Genomic DNA, 27,385 nt, shown 5'->3' on the forward strand with positions numbered 1-27,385 from the left:
GGCAATTACACATATTCTTCTCTCCGCTGAAAAGTACCTATGCACATCCAATGGCAGTGCATACTTTCCCCCCACTTCCCCTCAGACAAACAGGGGATGCAATGTGATTGCCAGGTGCAAAACAGCTGCCACGTTTCTTAGACATGTGAAATGCGATCCCTAGGATCACTTGAGAATAAGGCCAAGCCTGAAGAGGACCAGGAACCTGAGGGAGAGGCAGCAAACAACATGCAGCCCCTGCTATATCTCATTTTGCATTTTGTGGGCTCTGATTGAGTCAGAGTCATGATTGAAATCTCACTTGGACTACATTGTGGTCCAGATCATACATCAGAATTGTACAATGTAAATATCTACATGTGGAGCCATGCAAACATTTTACTATAAAATTCTTGCTTCAAATGGTAAAGCTATACAATTAAACCAAGGTCCAAATGCACAACAAAATTCACAAAGGGTTCAAAAGCTTTTCCTTTCATGTAAATCAAACAAGATGCCCCCAAATCCCATATTTTGGGATAAAGATAAAAATATACATGTATACACAATGTAATTTATGAATGTGAGCAATATGTTTGTTTTACAGAGCTATACATAGCTAGCTTAACTGAAAATTATATTTAAAAGGTAAAGTCTCTAAAAAAATCATAGTGTGGAATCTGTTACTATTATCTTGGTTTTGTTGCTGTTGTTGTTCTGTGCCTTCAAGTCATTTCTGACTTACGACAACCCTAAAATGAACCTATCATGGAGTTTTCTTGGCAATATTTATTCAGAGGTAATTTATCACTGCCTTCCTCTGAGGCAGAGAGAATGTGACTTTCCCAAGGCCACTCTGTGGATGTCTATGGCTGAGTGGGAATTTGAACCCTGGTCTCCCAGAATACTAGTCCAGCACTCAAACACTACACAACATTGGCTCTCATTTCAGATATATGGTGCAGATAAACTACAGTGAAGAAGATTTACTCTCCTTCAAAGAGAAGGGACAAGATGATATCAAAAGATATTTTGTCTCCAGGTAAACTTTGATGCTTCAGTGGTAGATCTGAAGAAAAAATAAAACCCATAAGACTTTATCTTGTTCTACCAAAACTCTTCTGAAAATATGAGCCAAACCTATCCATACTGGTCTCAAGGCAAGTTATCTGTTGACTGTTTGTCCCACTTTGTATCCAAGCAGTTCAGGATTTTTATGAAACAATTTTATCATCTTTGGTCAATTTAAGCCATTTGGCAGACATCATAGACTTATAATCAGGAAAATATCCAGGAATATTAGAATAAAGTATTTTCACTCATATAATTTCCCTTGATGAATTTTGTAATGACTAATACCCTAAATGCTTTTCACAGCATTTTAATTTTTCTAATGCTATCTGTATTTTCTCTTCAGTGGATGCAAGATTTATTTCCTCATTTTAGGGTAAAACCTCTCATGATCTTGCTGTGCTTTCCCCCTTTGTGTATATCTGAATTCATGGGAAAAAGCTGGCCTTCTGCACATTTATTATAGTAATTGCTATTCCCTAAAATTTCAAAATGTGATGATTAGAAAAACATCTATCCACTGTTATCTGATATCCATAGGTGATTCATTAGAAGCATGCAAAACTAAAGCCCTACATGTTATCTAAATATTTTTACTTTTAACCTATGGAAAAACTATTGAACAGAAATATTGATAATATTGAAATACTGATGCTGAATCTGTAACGGACTGCAGTTCACATGAAGAAGAGGAGGGGGAGAGGGAATGGGAATGGGAAGAAAACAACTGGTTCCACTGTAAACAATTCCAAATGGACTAACAAAACATGTGAATGAAATTAGCATAGATAGGATCACAGTAGGATGATTACAAAAAGCAGTACTACTTGGAATGCACCAAATTATCTAATTATCCTGCACTGGCTCTCCTACATTCTTTGAAAGGCATCTAAGGGATGGAACAGAGGGTGGGTAAGGGGCAGCTTGCTGCTGTCCCTTTGCTCGCCAGGTTGGGGCCACAGCAACCGCATGGCATGACCCTAACCTGGCCCTTTCTTGCTGCAAAAGGGATCAGATGAAAGTTGCTCCTTTTTGTGCCATGGAAAGGACACTTTTGCTGCTGTGGTGGCATTTTTTCAGCTTTCTTTGGCACAGCATGTGTAAATGCTGTACTGCCAAAACACCATGGATCCGCCACATGTGCGGCCAGCTATGCGGCTTCCCGGCAGACTGGGGGCATGCTGCTATCTGAATGCCACATCCCCAGTTCACCGGGAAGCCGGCTCTTTTTGACCATCTGTTTCACCCCTAAATCAGTGATGGACTTAAACACCAGGTGGTAACACCTGGTAGACTATAAAACTGATAATAGTAATGGGACATTCGCAGTGAAACCAATAAACTTATTCAACCAGTAATTAGCAGATTTGGATGGGATATTTCTTCTTAATTTGCATTTGAACATTGTCCATTGCATGGAAAGAATGACATTTTACAAAATCACCAGACTATATTTTACTATATTTTTAATTGCTATCTGAATTGGGGATAAATGTTATTATATATTTATACAAAAGATCTCTGAGTTGCCTTGCAACTGAAATACATGGGGCAGCTCAACAAAATACAGAACAAAGGCTGTGATTCTGTTGGCCAGCATAAATATGATGGTATAGAAAGTGGTGGTGCAGAATAAAATGCTGAAACAGTGGGGAGGGACAGCATAGGGAATCATCTCCACTAAGACTCTTCCAAAGTTTTTAAAAAGCAAACCAGGAGTGTGGTTTTCTGTAGTGAACATGTGGTCTGACAGACAAATGTTCTCTTCTCTCAGGTTTTTTTTAAAATTATTAGAGTTATAGTGTTATAGGGCAGATGTACCTTTCACTGATGCACTATAGCACTAATGTTCTACAAAAATGAAAAGAAAAAAGAAATGAGAAGAAGAGGAGGAAACTTTTATTCTGATGTGTCTCATAATTAAAAAGAAACTCACAGAATGGTTGGAAAAAATGTTGGCAGAAAATAGTGCAATACAATAGAAATGCCATTTAGATTTTTTTAAAAAAACTGAGAACTAAAACAACAAATAACACAACTTCCTAACTTTTGTTCCATCTGGAGGAGCCCCCTGGAAATCAACAGAACTTAAGTGTCTCTGGGTGGAACCAGGAAGAATGGACTTGACTTTTCTTGCCCAGTGTCATTCTTAACTCTTGTTCTTTGGGCTTATGCTCAGGGCAGAAGAGGTATCTTAGAGAGCCTGGAGAGGCTGTTAGAGAGTTACTATGAAATTGCTGCCTTGCCTCACTCTAGCAGTAAAGCTGCTTTCAGTTCCTGAACCTGAATAAGCAGCCTACTGCGAAGAAGAAAAAGTGGGATCAGGAGTGTCACTTGCGTTTCAGAACTTCGGCATGTTACTACTTTTAAGACTACAGTTCCTCAAATCAAAATATCATCCTGGGAGTTGTGGTCTGACTGAGGAACCATGAAAGGATGAGAAAGAAATGGAGCAGAGGGAACAAGTGGACAAATGTGATTTATTGTTCACTTTCTAAGAGTTCCTAAAAGTGGGGAACTGTTCTCCAGTCCTACATCCCTCCCCAAGCTTTGGAATTATGCTAATTCCCTTTGCATTTGGATAAAGGGTGGAAAGGTTAAATGTCATTCATTTGAGGCAGCTGATTAGAGGTCCAGCATTTATTTATAGGTACTTGTATCCCAGGAGGGCAAAAGGAAATAGAGAGAGCCACTTCATGTTATTACAGTATATCATGTTTGCTAGGCAGCAGCAGTAAAAGGCTCTCATGTGAATCTGATAAGTGATAGGCATCTAGTTTTGAGCATTTGGTAGACTGAGTATGAAATCGATATGGACACCTCTTTCCTGCTAGGACTGCTAGGTCCTGTCTCAAGGCATGCTTCTTCTATGTACAGTAATTGATGTTAACAGTAAAGATGGTCTTAACCTACTATTCATCTCTGCAGAGATCAGAGCAAAGGCATGGAACTGTTGCTGCAGAGTAAGAGTGGGATTGTGAAGCCTGCAGGTTGCATGTGGCCCTTGGGAGGACCTTGGTCCTTCAGAATCCCACAGACAACCCCCAAACACAAACATTTGGACAAGACTGATAAGACAGAGGTATTCTAAGTCAGTCAAGAGACAGATCAGGTAACAGGGATTTATCCTGTGTTTGACAGGGTTACTCTCCCCCTGAAATCCCACGTTCAAAGCTTGGGGATACTCTTGGGATCATCCCCAAATGTGTAACCCCATGTTTTGGTGCTGGGCAGTAGCTCACATGCACTTGTGAATCAGCTGCATCCATTCCTGGAGATGTCAGATCTGGCCATGGTAAAACATGACTTGACTACCTCCCTTTTGGATTACTGTTATATATCATACATGGAGTTACCTTTAGAAATTGTTTGGAAATTCAGCTGGTCCAAAATGCTGCAGGTAGACTGCTGACCAGGACTGGGTTATACAGAGCATATGACTCCTTTGTTATTATTATCAGTGGAGGCAATGGCAAATACAGTAATTCATGAATAATCAAATCTCTAAATGTTTAATGACTGTATATGTATGCCTCTCAAAGGAGCATATTCTATATAGCCAAGTATAAATCTAGAAATTTTAGTCAAAAATGTTCCAAAAAACGTGGGTCGGCTTATCCATAGGGCAATGTAACTACTGTATCTTAACTCATATCAGAAAAGGAACCATCCCCTTCTCTGAGTAGAGTGGTAAAAGGCAAGCGCTTAGTCTGTCTCAGAAGAACCTAAAAGCAGCATTGACCCCTTCTACTCTCTCTGTCGCAGTGCTGCTTCTAGCCTTTTTGAATTTCTGGGCAGGAAAATGGTGGTGGCGACAGCTCCTTGGCACTTCCCCTCTAAGGATAACCAAGAGCATAGTGCTTCTTTTAGCTGCTCTCAGGATGGACTAACTTCTCACCTTTTGCCATTCTACCCAGAGAAAGGGATTCCAGCATTGTTATTCCAACAATGAGGGCTTTGAAATATGTAAATAAGACATTTGTGTATGCCTGTCAGCTTTTCTGGGTTAAAATCAGACAAAGTTATCACATTCAACTTAAAGGCTGTAATCACTACTAACATGGTAGCTGTTTCCTTTGCTTTGCCCTTAATGTCTTTTTTCACATGTGCATATTTTCTTAGCCCTGCCCATGCCATGTTGCCACTTCCAAAAATCACACAGCCACCATTTATTGTAGTTCCCTCCTCATCTATCTACCCTTTCGGGTGAGCCCAAACAGTTATGCTTGCCAGAATTTTGTAACTTCTTTGGCATCATTTTCCTTTGTTTCATTTTTTATATTCTTTGTTTACATGCTCATAAGTTTTATCCTCAACTTATCCATGAGTCATACCAAAATCAATAATTTTGGGCCCAAAAAACTACTTTCAACTTATACATGGGATCGACTTATACATGAGTAGATATATTATTTCCCATATATGCCTGTCCAAGGATATGCTGAGATATACTGGAAGGGCCTTCCTAAATCTTTATGGTTGCCTATTCAAGATTCTTCCAGGCTCTGATGTTTCTAGACCAAAACATTAGACCTAGGGATAGCCACTGCTGATGTCACTGAGCATTTTGCAGAAAGTGTCGATCACAATTGCTCAAAGTTTGTCATTCAAACAGACAGCCTTGCAAATTGTAGCAAACTGAGTCTCTTCTAGATGAGCTGGACATTTTCATATAGCTCTTTCTTCTTATCTGGAGCTGAGTGCACCAAAACTTCAGAATTCACACCCTCGTCTCCTATCTGAAGATAACCATGAAAATGGGAGATTTAGGGCTAGAGCTCTGACAACCCTATATCTGTCCCACCAGTTGGGGCAATATATTGTGTGAGGACAGAGGAGAGGGCCTTCTGAGCCATGGCAGCTGGTTGTGAAATATGACTGGCTCTAATGTTGGTCACATTCCAGTGCCAACTTAAAACCTGGATTTTTATAAAAGCCTTTGGAGACTAATGATTTTACCCAATATGTGTGTACACATCTATGGTTTTATATTGCTTTAACTTCAGGTTTTTAAAATGTGCAATTGTTTAATATGTTTTAGAATGTTTAAATTATGTTTTGTTTTAAATTTTAATGTCCAACATTTTAAATTGTTCAGCTGCTTTCACTGTAAGCCACCCAGAGATCTTACAATATGGAGTGGGATAGAAATATTGTAAATAAAATAAATATAAATTGAGTACAATTCCCAGAAACTCTGTCCTTAGAGTCAGAAATTAAGCAGATAGAAGATCTTAACTGAACAGTGACTTTTATTCAAGTAATAGTATTGCCTAGATAAGAGTCTTGTCTGCTGTAGCACACATTAGAGTTACAACACAGACACAGAGTATTTAGAGTTACATTAATAAATTGTCCCTTAAAAAGAGGACAAGCAAGATTTAGATTTGCATGAAATGTGTGTATAGTATATATTACTTTGTAAAGATGGGTGCAAATACTGAGATTATTTTTGCTTCTGCTTTGGTGTTGTTAGGTAAACAAAAATACAGTACATGTCAGAATAGTGGGAAGATCGTAACTAGATGACCAACATCTGTGTCTGCATATAGTCTATTATATAGTCTTCTGTCTTTCCCATAGCTATCAGAAGCATAATGAATGATGCCAAAATTAATTCAAAAAGTAAAATAATTGAAATGCAGTAACAGGAACTGACTAGATTTGCATAAATTATATAGGCAGTAGTTTTCTTGGTGAAAAAAAGTGAGGATCCAAATGGGCACAGAAATACTTACTTTCATCTGCAATGCCAATAATCCAGAGATCATGCTGTAATAATAATAACCATGCTTTACAGAGCTGCTTTCATCACATCGGATCTCAATAGTGGTGTCACTAGGGTTAGTCTCACCTGGTGCGGTAACTCATGGTGTCACCATTACCACCTCATTTACCTTCTCCCATTCCACACCATACATAATCCTTAGTAATGCTTTTTGCACTAATGTTACTCATAAATCATAATTCCCATATATCACTGAATATAATGCTATTAGTTGTGACATAAACAACTACCAAAATTAAAATTATACCTTCAAATTACAATACTATACACACAACCTAAATGTATTTATATATACAGAGTGAAGATCTGGTTGAAAATCATGCCCCCACTCGGTCCCAAGACCAGTCTGTCCAGCCTCATAGTTTCTAAATGCATGGAAAGGGTTTGTGATTGCATCATACCTTTCCCCCCATTCTAAACAAGACTTCCATAGTCTGTTACAAGCTGTTTTTAAATTTGTCTTATTATTGAAGTAACGGAAGCCTACTGCATGTTTCATGCAGCCTGTGTTCCCCTGAATCTCAGATTTTTATCTCTGATCAGGGTTGAAACTCTAGGATATTTAATGCAAGGACACAGAGGTCACTTGGTTGGAGAATAGATGCTTGCAACACAAATGCACACTGGAATGTAAAGCTAGGGCCATGATTGAAATGCAAACATTGTTAAGAGCACAGCTGGTTAAAGAAGAACTCGTATCTTTTGCTCCACAACCTCCAGTTATCCAAAGTTGTGAAAATTTGATTATGTAATCTCGTGAAAGGTTGATTAAAGCAAAAACATTTTTTAAAAACTGGTTACGTAATAATGCATTTTGGACAGAAGTACAATGATGCTACGTGAAGAAAAGTTGGAGCATGCCTTGACCCAGTGAACAGCACAGAAATCCCTGCAAAGCCCAGCAGGATGTATAAAGTAACCAAGCTGTATAATGAAATTTACTCAGCATGATGGGGGACTGTAGATAATGGCTAAGCTTCTTGCATGGAACAGACTTTGAGAGCTACTGAGTGGAAGATTGAATATAGAAGGTTGAATATAATATGGCCTGGGGCCCAATCACACTACAGAATGATCGTTCTATCATTCCACTTTAACTGCCATGGTTCTGTCTATGGAATCATGGGTAATCTGATGAAGCTGAGAATTCTAAATGTCCCTCCCTAAACTGCCAATCCCAGGATCCCATAGGATAGAACCATGGCAGTTAAAGTGGAATAATAGTGTTATAATTCTGTAGTTTGTATGAGCCCCCAGTCCCTACACTATCTTACTATTCTCAGGGTCTGTGGAAGATGATGCCTCTTGCCAGTCTTGAAACATTTAAACAAACAAAATATTTTAGGTCTACTCTGAATCTTTGTTGTTGTTGTTGTTGTTAACCACCCTTGAATCGATCTCAATTCATGGCTGTCCTGTGGCCTCCCTGTCCTCCACTACTGTCCTCAGTTCTTGCAGATTTATACCCATGGCCTCCTTAATGGAGTCCAGCCACCTAGTGTATGGTCCTCTCTTAGGGCTAGAACAGATGGCCCTTTAAAGCTGCTATATGAGTGGCTTCGGAGCACGGCGTTTAGATGCCGCATGTTCCAAAGCTATCCTGAAGCCACCTAGAAGTCGGTCAAAAAGGAGATCTTTTCCACTCCTTTTTGGGTTGGCTTCAAGGAAGATTGGGGCCTCAGTGGGTGGCTGCCACAGCCCCAATCTGTTTTGGAAGTGGCGGCTTCAAATTGCCCCTTCTTGCCTGTCTGTTCCAGTCCTCATTCTTTTCCTCCACCTAGCATTATGATCTTTTCTAATGAGTCATGTCTTCTCATGATATGGCCAAAATATGACAGCCTCCATTTAATCATCTTGGTATCTGGGGCACTCTCAGGCCTGATCTGTGTTCTAGGACCCATTTATTTGTTGCTGTTGTTTGCCTGTCCACAATATCCTCAGCGCTCTTCTTTGGCACCACATCTCAAATGAATTTATTTTCTTTTTATCCATCTTCTTAATTGTCCAGCTCTTGCATCCATACATGGCAATGGGGAACACTATTGCTTCTACGATTCTGACTTTTGTGCTTAGTTGTATTTCTTTGTTCTTTAGGACCTTTTCTAGCTCTTTCATAGCTGCCCTCCCTATTCTTAGTCTTCTTCTGATTTCTTGACTGCAGCCCCCATTCTGACAAATATTTGATCCAAGGTGGAGAAACTCTTTTACTATTTCTTTCCTTCTATTTCTATTTCAAGGTTACACTGGATCTACCCAATGAGAATTGCCATCTGGCTAAAGTATGATCAGCTGCCCTGAGGCAGTGTGATTGACATCATGTCATTTTTAAGGAAGTGGCCATAAATTTTCCATCCATTAACTCCCATTCATTTCATTGGTCCAAGCATTTTCCAATAGATGATGATAAGGATTGTTCCAACCTGCATCCATGGATGTGTCCACACTGTACAATCATAGCTCTTTGATATCTTTTTAACAGCCGTGGCCCCATCCTAAGTGGTTCCAGGTTTGGTAACCTACTTAGAAATCTTTACTAGAAAAGCTCAAGTAGTGCAATAGGGATAGCATTGAGACTGAGACCCTATTGACAGGTTTTACCTGTCATTGTTAATACAGTAGCAAATGGAATGCAAGGCAGCCGCAGGATGGACATGATGTTTTGTGATAAGTACTGATCAAAGATGATTTTATCCTATTAAAATTCTGCTTTTTTAGCTCATGCAGTAAAGTCGTAAATTAAGAGCCAAAGACCTGCCTAAATAAAAAGGTCTATCCCTGTTGGTGGAAAGAGAGCTGATAGGAGGCCAATTGAGCCTTCTGTGGGAGGGAATTCCACAGCCTGGGAGCAGCCAGCTTTCCCCCTACATCCTCACCAAATGCACCCATTAGTCTAAATAACTCAAAGGTCTCTGTCAATTCTTTTTCTGACTGTCACATTAAACATATTTACAGGGCAGAATCTAGCTGCTAAATTAGATAATCAACACAATCAAGTGGAACTTCTCTGTTGAACAGTGTCATTTTTGAATGGGTTCTCTCATGGGGAAAATGAAATCTCTCCGGAAAGAAAAAAATTCATTGCACATTTGTAAAAAACATTCTGCCAATTTTTTCCCCTTATTGTACCTTTAGTTTTGTATGAAGAAACATGAGTCAGCATGGTATAGTGGAATGAGTGTTGGAGTATGGCTTTAGAGACCAGGGTTCAATTCTTAGCTCAGCCATGAAACCCACTGGGTGACCTTGGGCAAGTCACACACTCTCAGCCTCAGAAGATGGCACTGGCAAAAGTCCCTCTGACAAAACATACCAAAAAAACCCTATGGAATTTATCACACGGAATGAATCCCGTGCAAAAACGAAATTTAAACTGATAATAACCCACATTTGTGGTTGTTTTTCAGATGACAGTTGGAATTAACCTGAACAGAAAGTTGGAAAAATTCACATTTGCAGGATGTTTTTCAGACAATGCTTGCATGAAAGCGAAATAACACGAAAATAACGCAAATGCAGAGTCATCAAAACCAGCTTCTATTTACTTTTGCTAAATTCTGAAAGTACAAAGGAGCTTTCTGTTTGGATTATTTTTGCATTATTTCTCTTTCATGCCAATGCATCTGACAAACAACACCAGAATTTTAAAATCCCGTTTCTGCATGGGATTTTACCAATTTGCCCTCCTTGTGATAAACTCCTATGATAGGTTTGCTTTAGGGTTAAAATGACTTGAAGCCACCCTATGCACACACATGCAGACATGCTCTCCTGTCCCTAGAAGAACAGGCATATACAGTTCCACACCTGCACCTGAAGTTGTACAATCCAGGGAAAGCTCTACTGGTGTGTAATTAACCCAGTCCATTTTAAGCACACATGTAACCACTCCATAAGAAATAATAGACAATTCAGCTCACTTGTCCTCTTTTTTATTGCAGTTTTTTATTTATTGCTTCACACAGGGACGTAGCCAGGATTTTAGGAAGGGGGGGGGATCCAAACTAAGTGCCACCATTATAATGGGGCTTGGGCGTGGCGGCGCAGCAGCATGCACCATTCATTTTTCTAATGAAAGGGGGGGTCCGGACCCCAAGAACCCCTGGCTACATCCCTGCTTCACAGGGAAAAAGGGAGTTCAGGCTTTCCTTGGAGGTCGTATTGGTTATGATAATTCCTGACATCCTGTTCAGGCATTTCTTCATTTTGATCACATTGTGATGTCAAGATGTGAAACCCAGTGAATTACAGTCTGCAACCAATCGAGTTAGAAAACATGTAGCTTTGATCACAATCCCAGCTGCTGTTTGTTTCTGAGCTGGGGAATGGTTGCCATAGAGATCTTACCGTATGAAATATATTTGCCTGAATTCAGTGTCATGATATAAGGGCATGTGTTCCTACAGAAGCAATGTTGGGCATGGGATCCCCCCACCCCCCATGCTCTTTTCTATTCTATGCCAGATCACAGGGCTGGCCCTACCATTAGGCAGAGTAAACAAGCAGCTTCAAATTTGGAATTGTTAGTAATTTAATTTTGTTATTTTGTTGTTATGTGCCATCAAGGCAGCTTCAATGTTTCATACCACTGAGAATGAGAGACTTCCAGCAGATTCTACTATGAACAGCACTGATCAGGTATTGCAAATTCAGTGCCATGGCTTCTTTTATTGAGACATTTATTATCAGTTTGTTGCTCTGTCTGTCATCAGAGAAAAGTGTGTGAGGCTCCCTATTGTGTCAAAGTAGCTTGGCTGGCTTTGACTCCTGTGGTAAATGGGGTTACAAAATGGCAGTCATATTACCAGCACCACATACAATGGGCAACTGTAAGGTCCTGCACACATTGTAACATTAGCTATCCCCTAGCTTCATGAGGGCTCTCTTGGTGAGTTCATCACATCTCCTTTCTGGTTCCTACACAACATTCGAATATTCGTTGGTCATCTACTTACCTTGGCTTTAGGCAACATTCTTTCTCCTGCCTTTGTCACTGATGACCATAGTTAGAAAGAACTAAACCTGTCATCTAAACCCTTACCTAGAAATGTTTGCATTTCTATTGCCATTCTCACACACAGCCTGCTTACATAGGTCTGTCCCTGGATCCTCCACTCCACCCCATGCATCTGAGGAAATAGAATCAAGTCTACAAAAGTTCATGCTACCAGCTTCTTTCTTTCAGTTAGAAGCTTATTGTACACATTATTTTCCCTGCTATGGGAACGGGAAGGGGACTCTCAGGACCACGTGTGACCAGGAAAAAACGGATTTTATCGCACAGCAAATTGTCCTCAAAATGGCCCCATTTCATTCCGCCGCGCCAAGCCATCCCCATTCAGTGCTGAGGAGCATTAAATGTTTGGGTCGGAAGTTTTCCGACCAAGCAAAATGTGTGCAATAAGCTTCTTAGTCTCAAAGGTGCTACAAAATTCCTTTGCTTACTGACATTCAAGACTAGCATGGCTATGAAGATTATCGCAGTGGGGTTAAAACGTTCCCTGGTGTGTTCTAACGGGGGTGAGCACGGAGCGTGACGGCAATCGATGGGGCCCAGAACGCTATTTTACCGCACAGTGGAATGCCACCGTCGCCGCCAGGCGTTCCCATTACGTTCCCATCGAGTTCCAGGGGATGCCATTTCTGGGAACTGTTTCAAAGCATCTTTGAATTCTAGTATTGTCTTTAGTGTCTGTGGGGATTGAGACCCATATGTGCAATTTGTGAATTTTGGTTAAATCTTCCAAAAAGCAAAAAAAAAAAAAAAAAAACCTCAAATGGAATTCTCCTCTGTTTGCACCAGTTAAGTTCAAATCACAACAGCTATTTTTAGCAGAAAGAGGGCTGCCCACCATAGTGATGTTAGAGATAAAGACTCTCTTAGAGGAATAAAAAAGTGGTAGCAATCCAAATTTAGCATGAATGCAGTTTGAATACACAAAAATTCAAAGCCACAGCATAAGAATAAAAAACTCAAAGATCACAGGCTGGAGGGAAATATTGTCATTTTCAATTTCAACCACATTTGTTTTTTAAAATCTCAAGGTCTTTCCATCCTGACATTGAAGACATTTGGGAATGCTGGCAATTTTATTTAGCAAAAATAGAAATGCAATTCTTACCTGGCCTTATTTCTAATAGATTTTATCTCAGGCTGTTTCTGAATTCCATGGTTAATCCTCTTTCATGTTGTATCTTTGTTTATCCTTATCATTTTAAGTTGAGAAATATATAGATAAAATTAGAAAAGAAAACATAAGAAGCAGATTGTAAAAGCTGCCCCACTGACCATTAATTAAAGGATATAGAGAATTTAAAAGTTTGAAATTAACCACCTGAATCATAAGGTAATTGGGGTGTCAACTCTAAAACCATCCTTTGAATAGTCACAATTGGCCTAAATTCTAAATTTGGAGGATTTGGAAAATAGTGTCAAAGATGGTACCTAAATTATATGCTGGTTCTTGTGTCCAGAGAGATATAGTGAAAGCAGCTAAAGGATATAGTGCAAAGCCAGACCGAATCATGTCAATAAGACTTCAAGGAAAACCTATAAGCACTATAATCCAAGTATATGAGCGAACCACAGAGGGAGATGAAGAAGAAATGGAAAGATTCTATGAAGAAGTCCAAAAAGAAACTGACCACACACCAACATGGGATTGCAAGCTAATCAAAGATGACTGGAATGCTAAAATTGGTAATAAAGAAGAATCAAGAACAGTAGGAAGATTCAGACTAGGTATTAGAAATGAAGCAGGAGACTGACTGATAGAATTTAGTAAAGCTAACAATCTGTTCATAGCAAATATCTGCTTAATACAACCAGAGAGGGGACTATACACATGGACATCACCAGCTGATCAGTCTAAAAGTTAGTTATATATAATCGGAAGCAGAAGATAGAGAAGCTTATTCTTGTGGCCAAAACTAGACCAGGTGCTGATTGCGGAACAGATCATGTACTACTTATATCAAAATTCAGTGTAAAGCTGAAGAAGAAAAATAAAAACAGCCATCATACCAAAATATCTGACAGTGTAACACACTCACTCAGAGAATGGTGGAGTCTCCTTCTTTGGAGGTCTTTAAACAGAGGCTGGATGGCTATCATTTGGGGGATGCTTTGATTGTGAATTCCTGCATGGCAGGGGTTGGACTGGATGACCTCTGGGGTCTCTTTCAACTCTATGATTCTATGATTAATCCTTTGTCATTCCATTTTCAGGTCCTTTTTAAAATATCCCAGTTTCACTCTCCTCCTCTTTATTAACTTTCACCTTTATTCTTCAGCTTACTTCAATTGCTGTAAACTAAATTGAAAGTGCAAAAATATTTTGCACTCAATTAACCCGGGGGTGAGAATAGGAGAGGGGAGAGTCTTACCCTTCCCAAGTAGGCCCAGGCAAATGCAAACTGATGCAGCCTCTCCTAGCTTGGGTGTTCTCCCTCATCTATAACTTTAACCATCTTGAATACTTTCTGATGTTGCCCTTTATTGGACATAGGTATCCTGGTTTACACTTGTGAAATGTTGGAGAATATGGAACAGGAGCAAAGAAACTGTGCCCCGCCCCCCCCAACACACACACAGAGTTTGTTTTTGAGACCCCTTGCCCCTCAAATCCTCTAAGACATTTATGCAACAAGTTCACCATATTTTACAGTAGCCCTGGGCTCTGGGTGACCAGGTGTCCTCCTTTTCTAGGACATGTTCTACATTTCAACCTTCTGCTCAGGAGGAATTTCAAAATGTCCTACATTTGGAACATGAGTGAGAAGCATGAATGTACATTTATATAAGTGTTTTTATCTTTTATTTTGTAGTCTACATTTTTATTGAATGTCTGACCTTTTGTGGTGCCTTGTCCACCTTTTAGGATTGTAACATCTGGTCACCCTGCCTGAGCTATTTTAGGCCCCGAGACTCCTTACCTGGAAATCAACTAGAACTTCGGATTTACTTCTTGGTTAAATAAAGGTCACTCTTCCACCTAAAGCATCCCAGAATCCCCACTGCCCCAACCATGGCCAAATTTTTAGTAAACAAAAATCTTTTAGAAAGGAGAAGGAATGCAAGGATGCAGTCCTCAGAAGTGATCCTGCAGAGGACCAATGCAGTGCTCTGTCCTGGACAGTTACCCACTCCTTATTTACTATGAGGAATAGTCTATAGACCTACATGACAACCCAAGCAAGCATAATGAAGGCAGTATCATAGGCAGCTCCCTTATTCTTCCCTATTGGAGAGTGTTCAGCCGAGATGGCTGCCTGATAAGCATTAATCCATCAGGCTAATGAGCCACAACCAAATCATTTGCATTCTCCTGGAGATGTTCCAGTCAGCGATCAAACTGGCTCAGAGAAGTTTTAATTAATAACTACAGTACTGGCCAGTAAATGGAGCTCTGTTGAAGAGAAGAGATGACATTAAAAGCCCAGGATTGCTTATCAGTTTTAAAAAATGATGACTTCCTCATTTCAACTGTACATAATCAAGCCTGACGTGATTTACCCAGGCAAGCCTTTGGTAAGCCAGAAACTTGGGATGCAACCTCCAGAAATAAAGCAGTTTGACACCACTTTAACTGTAATGGCTGTGTCCTGTGGAATCCTGGGATTTGTAAATAGGTGGAGATCTGCCGGAGATCTCTGGTGCCTCCCCAAGCTACAAATCCCAGGATTCTGTAGGATAAAATCATGGCACTTAAAGTGATGTTAAACTGCTTTATTTCTGCAGTGAAGATTATCACACAGGGATGGGATAAGGACAGGATCACTACCCTGTCCTTTTCCTGGTTTTGACTGCAATGTCACAAAAGGCTTTCAGATCACAGCGCTATCGTTCCATCATTGAAACAGCATTGCATTAACACAAACTCCCGTTGATGCAAAATGCCAGGGAATGCTACAACAATGACGGAACAATGATGGGATCTGCGTGACATCATTTGAAAGTCTTTCACGTGACTGCGGTCAATTGTGCATTCCGGATGGGATGATGTCAGGATAAGTGCAACATCGTATGAAAATCTTCTTGCATTCGTGCTATGGGAACGGGAAAAGGGCAGGACAAGGAGGTTTTGTCCCCCATCTGATAATCTCCAGTGTGTGAATACGCCTTTTCACTCTGCCACAACCATGTTTCATTGGAACTCACTGGACACTTGGCTGATGGTAACTGCAGCACCAGTGGTCTTACTAGCTGGGGATTCTGGAAGCTGTAGTCCAAAAAGTAATTTTTTCAAGCTTAGCTATTATTACAAAATAGCACATACCTCCTTTCTCCCCTGAACCTCCTACCTACTCTGGACAAGCTCACATACTATCAGACTGTCCTTTTTCTGCCTCTGATGCTTCCATCATTTTTGCACTATAGTTCTACAGTTATAGTTAGAATCATAGGACCATAGAGTTGGAAGGGACCACAAGGGCTATACAGTCCAACCCCCCTGCCATGCAGGAACTCACAATCAAAGCACCCTGGCAGATGGGTTTCAGTCCTCTGTTTAAAAATCTCCAAAGAAGGAGACTCCACCACACTCCAAGGCAGATATTCCACTGTTGAACAACTCTGACCATGAAGAAGTTCCTCCTGAGATTTAGGTGGAATCTCTTTTCCTGTAATTTGAATCCACTGATACTTGTCCTAGTCTCTGGAGCTGTGGAAAACAAGCTTGTTCTCTCTTCCATATGACATCTCTTCACATATTTCAATATGACTATCATGTCCTCTCTTAATCCTCTTTTCATCAGGCTAGACATTCCCAGCTCCCTAGGCCACTCCTCCTAGGGCATGGCTTCCAGGCCATGTTTCCAGTTCTATGATTCCACCTTTGTTCCACGACAATATCCTAGTGCCATGGTGGCGAACCTACCGCACATGTGCCAGAGATGGCACATGAAGCCATTTTTGAGGGCATGCAGAGGCCTTCAGTTGTCTCCAGAGAGGCAGGTGAAGGCCTCTTCTCTGCCATCCTGAGCCTTCTGCTGTCTCCGGAGAGGCAGTTGAAGGCCGGGTGGGGGAAGAACAGGCATGCACCTGTTCCTCCTCTACCCCCTGCCCTCCCAGGCCTTCAACTGTCTCTGGGGAAGTCCTGCCCCACGGCACCGGGTGACACCTAGTGCAGGAAAACCTTTCAGTTTGCCCACTCAGTCTCTAAAAGGTTTGCCATCACGGATCTAGGGGATCCTGGGATTTGCAGTTTAGGGAGGGGCAGTGGCATAACTGGGATTGGCATCACCCTGTGCAGTAGCTCATGGTGTCATCCTACCCACTGACCTCCTCTCATACCACACCGTACAGAACCCTTAGCAATTTTTTTTGTATTAATGTTAGTCATAAATCATAATTCCCATATGGTTCTGGGGAAGCAGGCTCAAATCTACACAAGTTTATGCTACCAGCTTCTTTCCTGGGAAGTCCGAGAAATGGTTTAGTTGCCGGAGCATTCCTGGATCTTCACAGGATAAGTCCTGGATGAGTACAATGTGTCTGAAAATCTTCAGTGTGATTGCGCGATTATGCCAGGAGTATGCCTTTTACTCCCAGCTTTATTTCCCTGTCTGAAAATCTCCTTAGTCTCAGAGGTGCTACAAGATCCCATTACATACTGATTTTCCAGATTAACACAGTCTTTCAATTTCTTCAAAGTGTGAATTTAAGCCCAAACAGATTCATTACCCCACTGACATGGGAACCATGAGATAATATCAGTGCTCGGCTCAGAAGAAAAAAGTTTGACAGTTTACCATTTTGTGGTATCTCTTTCTAGAACACAACAACAAGTCAGTAAGAGTTCTCTCTGGGGTTGTAGGCAGAGCTCTTCCCCGACACATGCTATCTGACCTTTTTTCAAAACCAGAGGTGTCAGGAATTAAATCTGGGACACTCTATGTGGAATGCATGTGCTCTGCTACTGAACTCTGGTCCCTCTAAAGACAAATCATGTGGCCCCATGCTATTACGATGCCTTCTTGCACTCAAACTAAGCTAGATGTCAGTGGTGGGGTGAATCTGCTCAGGGTAGCAGTGGGTCTCAACTTCTGGTCCTCCAGATGTCTCAGGTCTCAACTCCCAAAAACCTTAATAAGCATGGGTATGGTTAGGTTTTCTGGGGGCTCGAAGTACAAAGGTAGAGAACTACTGGTGTAGATAATTTCTCATCTCATATTTGTTGTTGGGTTTGCAGGAAATATTGTTGTTGTTGTTGTTGTTGTTTTTACATGCCTTCAACTTGATTCCAACTTACAGCACCCCATCATAGGAGTTTATCACACAGAGTCATACAGAGGCAAATCCCATGCAGAAACAGGATTTTAAAATCCACTAAACACCCTCAAATGCAGGTTCTCTTTCAGATGAGTTGGTGGAAAGAGAAATGTGAAAATAGTCCAAATGGAAACAGAATTTCCCAAAAAGTAAAAAGGAGCGGGTTTTGTCAGCTTTCCATTTGGGTTATTTTTTGCGTTATTTCTCTTTCACGCAAATGTTGTCTGAAAAACAACCCACATTTGCAGGTTTATTCTACTTTCTGTTCAAGTTAACATCATGTGAAAAACAACCTGCAAAAGCTTTAAATCTAGTTTCTGCACAGGATTCGTTCTGCATGATAAACTCCATAGGGATTTCTTGGCAAGTTTTGTTCAGAGGTTTGCCATTGCCGTCTTCTTAGGCTGAGCAAGTGTGACTTGCCCAAAGTTACCTATTCAGTTTCCATGGCTGAGCATGAATTTGAACCCTTGAGTCCTAGTAGGTCCAAAACACACTACCAAAATAATTCAGCATGAGACCACTTTAACTGCCCTGGTTCAGTGCTAGGGAATCCTCGGAATTGTAGTTTATCATGGCACCAGAGCTCTTTGACAGAAGGCTAAATGTCTCACAAAACTACAGTTCCCAGAATTCCCTAACATTGAGCCAGGATAGTTAAAGTGGTCTCAATCTGGATTGTTGCTGCTGTGTGTTTTGTACCCTAGTACAACACTCAAGCGTTGTACTAGGCTGTTATTTTTCATAGCAAAAAGTGCACCTTGCATTCTTGCAAGTAATATCACACACAGGGGCCAGATGTTCTGGCTGTTCTCTGTATATCCTAGTTTGGGCTGGCATCCAGAAAGAGTGAATCACACCAGGACTGGGATAAATATTAGGTCTTTCCCAGTCCTTACTCCATGCAGTGGTGCTTTGGTAGCTGCTTCTGCATTAAACATATTGGTGAGGACTGGTTAAATTTCAATCAGCTTCACATATCATATGTTATATAATCAACCAAACAGAATCTGGATAGAAAAGTAGTCAACTAGAGTTCAGAGAGGATTGGATGGGGAGGATATTGTTTTCATGCTTTCCTAATTCAAGTTCAGGGCTCTGCTGTCACAACAAGCTACAGTCCCCAGGATTCCCTAGCCTTGAGCAAGGGCAGTTAAAGGGGTGTCAAACTGGATTATTTCTGCAGTGCAGATACAGCCTGCAGTCTGGTAGTTTTCTGACATTCACACCCACCCTTTCCACTGTCTGGAGATGTGTAACAGGAGCTCAGATTTTTTTTCCCCTCTGCTTTGCAAAAATCACTTTAAAAGATCAGCCAATAAGAAGGGTCTCCTTTGCAAAGTGTCACATTGCCTCCCTGGATTTAAGGAGGCAGAGGGGAGGACTATATATATATATTTCTATCAATTACTGTCGTAGTAAACTGGTGGGTAGTTTGTCGTGGAAGTATGGGTGCATGTTTATGTTGAAGTCAACTTAAGTAGACTTTTTTTTACCCTTTTGAAAGTTTTTTCCAAACTTTTTTTTATGAATTTTTTTAGTAAGGCTTTTTTATTTTCATTGTCATTTTTATTTTTCCAGGGTATTTTTTTTTCAGAAGTTCTTTTTCTAGCAAGTTAAAAATCCATGCACTTTTACCTTTCTCTCTCTCTCTCTCTCTCTCTCTCTCTTTTGGCAGGTGAGATCAGTTGTTGCCTTTGAATGAGTGTGTTTGTTAATTAATAGTTAAATTGTAGCATGGTGATTATTATGTGATTCCAATCGGATTGTAGGGTTGCTTTTGTTTCTAAATCCAAAACAAGCAAACAAGCTTTGGAGGAGTTGGAGTCTACTTTTCCAACGTTAACATTTTTAAAAGGTTTGATTTTCTTTTAAAACTTTCTAATTAATAGATAACAAGAACCGTTGTTATTATGTCTTTCCAATCAGATTGTAGGACTTTTTTTAATTTAAAAAAATATTTATTAAAAAAGCTTTCGAGGAGTTTGAGTCTGCTTTCCAAACTTTAACTTTTAAAAAGGTTTGATTTTCTTTTAAAACTTTCTAATTAATAGCTAAGGAGTAGTGTTGGTATTATGCTTTTCCAGTTGGATTGTAGGGCTGCTGCTGTTGTTTCTAAAGCCAAAATAAACTTTGGAGGGATTTGACTCTACTGTCCAAATTTAACTTGACAAATGTTTGATTTTCTTTTAAATCTTCATAATTAATCTTTTTGTTTTGTTTCTAACCCCCCCCCCCAAAAAAAAAAAAGGTTTAGAGGAGTTTCCAACTTTCCAACTTTAACTTTTTAAAGGTATAGTTTTCTTTTAAATCTTCATGTGTTTTCCTCCTTCCACCTGGACTGTCAATCATTCAACGGCTGCAATCTTATACCTGCTTACCTGGGAATCAGCCCTAACTGAAGTCAGTGGGGATTTACTTCTGAGTCATAGGATTGAGTCCAGAAAATCCTGCCTTTTTGCCTGCTGCCTCCTTTCTTGTTGTAACTGAATGGTGACTTATTTATTTATTTATTTGTGCTTCAGCTGCTACTGACAGTCTTTTAATTTGCTTTCTTGCAGTGAACCAGGAAAGATAAAGTGATATAATTGGTGGAGAGGGCAGCTCTTTTTCAGAATGGTTGCAACCAGCAGTTTAAACAATAAAAACTCTGCATGCATCTCTGAATTGATACAGCAGCGTTTCCAGCATGCAGCCATAACAGGTAAGTGGTTATGACGACTGGAGGCTTTTCCTTACTGAAAGGTAATCCAAGTTTTGTTAGACTGTAAAACAGTGATTCCCAAACTCTGGTCCTTGAGGTTTTTGGTCTTTTGGCTCCCAGCAGTCTCAGCCATGTTGGCCAATGGTCTGGGATTCTGGGAGCTGAAGTCCAAAACACCTGGAAGGCCAGAGTTTGGGAACAACTGCTCCAAAATAACCATTACTGTGTTTAGCAGTAACCACCATTGTTGCCCTTTAGCAATAGCAAGTACATTTCTATACTGCTAATTTACTGTAACTCTCCAATATATGAATAAAGAGTTGGCTGCAAGCATTTCTGACAGTTTTTATTATGATTATTTTATTTATGTATATCCCACCTTCCTCCTGCTGTAGGGATTCAAGGCAGTTAACAAATAATTTAAAACAGTTCAAAGTTAAAAACAATACAAAAGCATTAAAATGTAGATACAAAGCTTAAAAAACAAGTTTTTTAGGCCAGACACTTTTTAATCTCTCTCTTTCTTTCTTTTAATCCAGCAAAGTTTGTTTAATGTTTCACTTTTCTCGCAGTGCAAGAGGGGTTTACAAGATTAATTAAAACAAAATATAGCTTCAAAAATTATTAAACATTGAAAACCAATTAATCAACATGTAAGCTATTGTGTGAAGGCTGAATGCTGAAATAAAACTATGTAAAATCATTTTTACTATGTACAACCCTCTCATATTAAAGGCAGCCAGCTGAATCCTTCCTAAATAAAAAAGATATTTGCTATCAGAAGGAGAGAAATACAATATCATCCAAAATCCACAAAGCAGTGATACCTTTATTGAGACAACCATGATGCACAAATGTTGCAAGCATTTGAAGCTCCACTGGCCTCTTCATTGGGCAGAGGTGTTAAAAATGAAGAAAGAGAGAAGTAAGGGAGAGACAATCTAGCATGCCATGGAAGCAAGTTCCATTGTTATTCCACTTCTCCATCTAAAAGATTGCTGTTTGTTACCCATAATATGAAATCAGGAGTTAAATGTTTCAGGGCATGGATTTTGAGAAAGGCTTCTTTTAAAAAGAAAACATTTTACTAATAGATTTGCTTCATGTTCTACATATACCCTTTTCCAACTCAGTCACACATTATTTATTGTTGTTGTGTGTCTTCAAGTCATTTCTGACTTATTATAGGAAATCTTAAAAGGAGCTCAGTGAGTTTTATAATTGTGTCAGTAGCAGAAGGAAGGACCTGTTCTATGTCATTCCAAGTTTTCCAGTTTAGTAGATGTTACATGGAGGTGGATGTCTTCCCTCAGTCTCAACATATAAGGTTATCATTCTGTACCCAACAGGTGATAGCTTTCATAGCTTTTTTCCAGCTCGATTCCCTGAGGTTTGGGATAAATGGAAGAGATCCATAACAGATTGAAATAATTTGTGGGAGTATTACAGTGAGGAGAGGTAGAACTGACAGAGCACATTTTGATTCTTAGATTGCATTTAAGGGAAGAAAATGTTTCTTAGACTTTAATGGTCCAAGGCTTGTTCTCCCAATTATACATCAAAGGTTTCTTCACTTTGTCCATTGTCAAAAGGTGGGAGCTACTTTATATCCAATATTAATCCTACCCAGATTAACAGGACATGTTAGTTATAACCAGGGGTGGGAATTGTGCAGCCCCAGATGTTGCTGGACTTCCGTGCCCATCAGCCCTGGCAAGCATAGTCAGTGGTAAAGGATTCTGGAAGTGTAAATAACAAATCTGAATAGACCCAGGATAAAACTCTGCATGCCCTGAAATTTTCTGAATGTATTCACACTGTCGACCCCATCTTTATTCAAATGCTTGTATGTATGAACAACAGAACTTGCAGAGATGCACATCAATGTGGTTCTATATCGTGAATAACAAACCCAGAATGCATGAGTGTGATGATTCACATGGTTGCACTAAAAAAAAAGCATGACCCTCCAATTCTTTATTGCTGTGTACACTCTTATTGGAAAGTCTATGCATATATGTTTTAGAATAATTTCTTAATAGCTGTATGCTATTTGTAAGGAAATCATCATTTTCTTATTTGGTGGCATCACAGAAAAATGATATACACAAAGCAAAAGGTATCATTTGTCTATAAATGGAAGAATTCTTCTACTGTGAAATTTTGAGCAAAACTCTTCCAGGCAAGAAAGAACAACTTTACTGGTGGGACTTTTGCTTACGATGTAATCCCACTCAATTCAACAGGATTTACTTCCAGGAAAAATGTATAGGTTGTCACCTTGGCAACTGTTGTGATGTAATTCTCTTCAATATATAAAAGGACGTGTGACAAATTATTAGTTTATCCCATCAGTTTATGCTTCTTGCCAGACCTGCCTTAACATAGAGCAGTAAAAAGGTTATTTTTTGGGGGGCATCTATATGAAGTAATCTGGCATTCCTTTTGACACCTTGACAGCATGTAATCCCAGAGAAAACAGAGTTGGGTCACCTGCTTCCTAAGAGTACGCTGTGTCGTCTTCCAAGTGCATATGTGTTTCTGCTGACATTTTCTTTTTCTGTTTTTTATAAATAAATGTTGCTAGGGGCCAGAAGGTTCCCATTCCCATCAAAACACATTTCATTAAACTTCTGTTGTAACCATTTAGGAAAAGCAATTTATTAAACTGTATTGCTGCATGAATTCAAGGTGATACTTGTTGGCAGCTAATTTAGGTGTGTGTGTGTGTGTGTGTGTGTGTGTGTGTGTGTGTGTGTGTGTGTGTTGCATAGCTTTTTACTATGTGTAATCATTTGCTATTACAATTACTGGCTGGCTCCATGTGAGTTATTGAGAATCTCTCTCCTTCTCTCATCCCTTATAGACTTTGACTACTGGGATTATGTAGTGCCAGAACCCAATTTTAATGAGATGGTATTTGAGGAACGGACATGTCAGATTCTAGTGAGGATGCTGGAGCGTTCCCTGTCTAAATCCAAGCAGACTAGACTTCATTGCTCAAGGGTTCTAGTCCCTGAGAAACTGACCAGGAGGATAGCCCAGGATGTCTTGCGTCTCTCTTCAACGGAGCCTTGTGGTTTAAGGGGCTGCATTATTCATGTCAACCTGGAAACAGGAAATGTATGTAAAAAGCTGGATAAAATTGTTTATGACCCTACTGTTGTTCCTACTTTTGAGCTAACACTAGTATTCAAACAAGACAATGGTTCGTGGCCTAGTTTCAGGGATTTCTTCCCCAGAGCTTGCTTTACTTCCAGCACTAAGCGTACCCTGATCCTGAGTCCTGGATTTCGGCTAATAAAGAAAAAATTATATTCTTTGATTGGGACAGTGGTAGAAGAATGCTAAAACAACAACCAACCAATCAACCCCCAAGTTTTAATAACTGAGCCTAAAGCCTTTAGGAATATGACTTAATTTTTTGAACATGATGCTGACTTTTGCACAATGTACTTATATCTCCCTAGGCTGGCAAAATCTCAATGCTGCTAGCTGGTACTAGGTAGAATTGGAAAGAGCACAGCTACTAATACTTGAAACATTCCTCAGTGAGCATCCCTTTGGCAAACCTGTTAGCCAACCTGATTGCTGCTTATTGCTAGAAATTGTACAAAATGTTATCTTTGCATAGTTGATGCCTTCAAAAGCCAAATTAGGCCACATTCCCACTATAAATAGAATCAGATTGCTGAGCGAATTAAATGACCCTAGTTCCCATTTGAAACTGGTTCCTGTCACGATGTGATCGAATCTGTCATGCTGAAGCGAGGCAAAGGAAAAAGAGGTTCTTTTGAAAGAATGCGATTCCAAAGCTTGTCCAGCAAGTGGGAATGAAAGATTGGAATCACAGCATTCTGGAGGGGAAGAACTGATGGAAGAGGGGTGTTTAACATCTCTCCCCATTTTTTGGGAGATGTCATACCCCCCAGTGCTGTCTTGTCATTATTGGTGTGATGTTTGGTTCCTTTTTAAAAAATAATTATAAAACTAAGCGCTTAAGCGACAGAATGGTTTAGCAACTACTTGCAAAGGTGCAAAACCACTCTGTCGCTTAAGCGCTTAAATGTATTTACAACAACAATAACAAAAAGAAAACATGCCCTGTCCTCTTTCTCACAGGCCTCCCTGGGTCCCGATACCCTTCATTTCTGTCCTCCTCCTCCTCCTCTTCTCCCTTGCCGGCCTGGCAATGTCCCTTTCCTGGCCCCCAAGATCCCTTCCCAGCCTTGCCTCCATCTCATCCTCCTCCTCTTCTCCGCTCCCCTGCCTTGCCTTGCTCCATTGCTATCCTCCTGGTCACACTATCTCAGCCTCAGAACACACTCTCTCAGCCTCCAACCCCCCCCCCCATTTCCAAGCCAGGCTAACATCAGATGATTGAGTTTAAAGTGGTGCTGCCAGTGGGAACCACAATCGCCTTAAAAAAGCAATCACACAGGGTAAGGAAACAAACCCCTTTCATAATGAGAACTAGGGGTCTTTTGAAATCGCTTTCGAAACAGGGGCAGGAGCGAATCTCAAACCGATTCATCTTGCCATTGAGAATGACCCCTTATTCTGCCTTCTAAGGCTAAGGTTATTCTAAGGCTGGATTTTATTTTTTAAGAACAGCCACTAGGAAATAACCCAGTGTCCATCTGAGTATGTATGGCAACGTAACAGGAATGATGTTTCCAGCTGTTACTTGAAGCAGTCGTGGTGCTATCTAATAGACAGCGATAACAGATGTTCTTGGGAAGATGCTAACTAATATTAAAGTTTTGATAAAGAGTTTCTTTGCTATGCAAGGTAATTCTGCTACTCTTTCTGGCCTAGTAACAGTTTGCATAAACTCTGAGTGTCATATAAATGCCTTAGATTGAGATCAGGTTGTCTTCCAGGTGAATTGGCCCCTCTGACATGTGGTGGTTAAGTCTATATACTGCATGATGTCAAATAACAGTTATTCTGCATTAAACCTAGTAGGATATATACTGGTTATGCTCACAGAGTATGGTTGATCTGCCTCAGCTCCATTTTTAAAAATAAGAATATTGCTCTCCTTTGACCCTACCCCCCAACCTGTTGAAATAACTATCCACACAATCCCTTTTCTAGGGTTTTCGTGCTTATCAGTGGCCTCTAAAAAGATAGTTGATGAAGCAATTGCTCAGAGTTGTTTGGGGTAACAGTTCTCAAGACCAGCCAGCCAGCATGTCCACTATCCATGATGGCTGGGGAAGGGTTCTGTAGGTTCTTCCAAGCTCTTAGTAATTGTCTGAAAACTGAAGATCCAATTGATGTGATGTAATCCTGTAAATAGTGTAGGAGACAGTGTTAAATAACTGCATCACTACTTAGATAAATGCCATAGCATCTCTCATAAATCTGCTACATAAAAGAACTCACCCAATCCTCATGATTTTGTTCCCTCTTAGCATTTTATGACTAAGCTCTTTTTCGTTTTAATATTCCACAGCTAAAGAGCCCGAAAGACCAGTAGAACATCCAATCCTTTCCTAGTTTTTTCCTCACCCATGTGTACTGCAGAGACAGGCCTATAAGGATGAGATAAATTTTCATAATCTCAGGAGCAAATTCTGTATGGGTCTTCGTACCACATCTTACCCTTTCTCTCAGGGGGTGAACAGTGTTAGGGCAATAATCTTTGTCTTTGAAAGGCTTATAACCTTTTAAAACATGAGGGTGAGAGAGGCTTTCTTTCAGCTTGATCACTCCAGGTCTTCTGCTGGCTTCTCTCCTCCTTCTTAGTTGCCCATGGTTGCCGTATTAGAAACCCACTAAGTTGGCATGGGTAGCCAGCATCCACTTAGATGTTATTGTTATAGGTTCTTTTAAATACCTCTTAATTCAGTGATCTTGTACTTTACAGCATTAAGATCTAAGCTTCATGTGCTGGTACAAATGATCAATATTAACAAATGTCAGAAAAGCAGCCAATAAGGGACCAGATCCTAACATAGGAGTGGGGAATGTCTGAATCACCAGATGTTTTAGACCTCAGTTTCCAGAAGCCCAGGCCAGCATGGCCAATGTTAAGGGATTATGAAGTCAAAAACATAGAAGGCCTAACCATCCACAGCTTTGTCCTGAACCATGTATAGCCATGGAGATGTGGAAACAAGAAGAAACTGCTATAATGTCATGCCTTGTTTTTTTTTTTGTTTGTTTGTTTTTTTTGTTCATATGTGCTCATTTTGTATCATGTCCTATGTGCAAGAAGAAAGAAAAAAATAGCAGTCCTAGAAGGTGATGCTCCTGACTTTCTTTTAGAGTCTTTATAGGAGATAAACTGATATAGTTTTTTGTGGGGGTTTTTTTGGCTATGTGGCCATGTTCTAGAAGATTTTCTTCCTGATGTTTCACCAACATCTGTGGCTGGCATCTTCAGAGTGATGCCAGCCACAGATGCTGGCGAAATGTCAGGAAGAAAATCTTCTAGAACATGGCCAAGTAGCTTGAAAAACCCACAAAAAACTATGGATGCTGGCCATGAAAGCCTTTGACTTCAAACTGATAGTTACATGGCAAATGTTCCAGTTTATTGATTTAATGAGTACTTGAGTTACTC

General features: G+C 40.1%; 1 protein-coding gene across 6 annotated transcripts in view; it reads left to right on the forward strand.

Annotated features, from left to right (window-relative positions):
* DDIT4L (DNA damage inducible transcript 4 like) overlaps window positions 1-27,385 on the forward strand; it is a 65,486-nt gene that overhangs the window by 12,198 nt on the left and 25,903 nt on the right. For 2 of the 6 annotated variants that reach the window (XM_089526072.1, XM_089526073.1), the window contains exons 2-3: window positions 20,669-20,811; window positions 23,678-23,934. In XM_089526072.1, coding sequence (XP_089382198.1) covers window positions 20,724-20,811; window positions 23,678-23,934 — 345 coding nt within the window. In that variant the 5' untranslated portion in view covers window positions 20,669-20,723. Of the gene's footprint in view, window positions 1-17,851; window positions 17,971-19,465; window positions 19,534-19,564; window positions 19,966-20,668; window positions 20,812-23,677; window positions 26,968-27,385 lie in introns of those variants that run through there. The other 4 variants (XM_089526070.1, XM_089526071.1, XM_089526069.1 and 1 more) reach the window with 4 other exon arrangements.

The sequence above is a fragment of the Sceloporus occidentalis genome, unplaced genomic scaffold (genome assembly GCF_023333645.1).
Source record: "Sceloporus occidentalis isolate IW3139 unplaced genomic scaffold, rSceOcc1.0.p SCAF_5, whole genome shotgun sequence".
Classification (NCBI taxonomy): domain Eukaryota; kingdom Metazoa; phylum Chordata; class Lepidosauria; order Squamata; family Phrynosomatidae; genus Sceloporus; species Sceloporus occidentalis.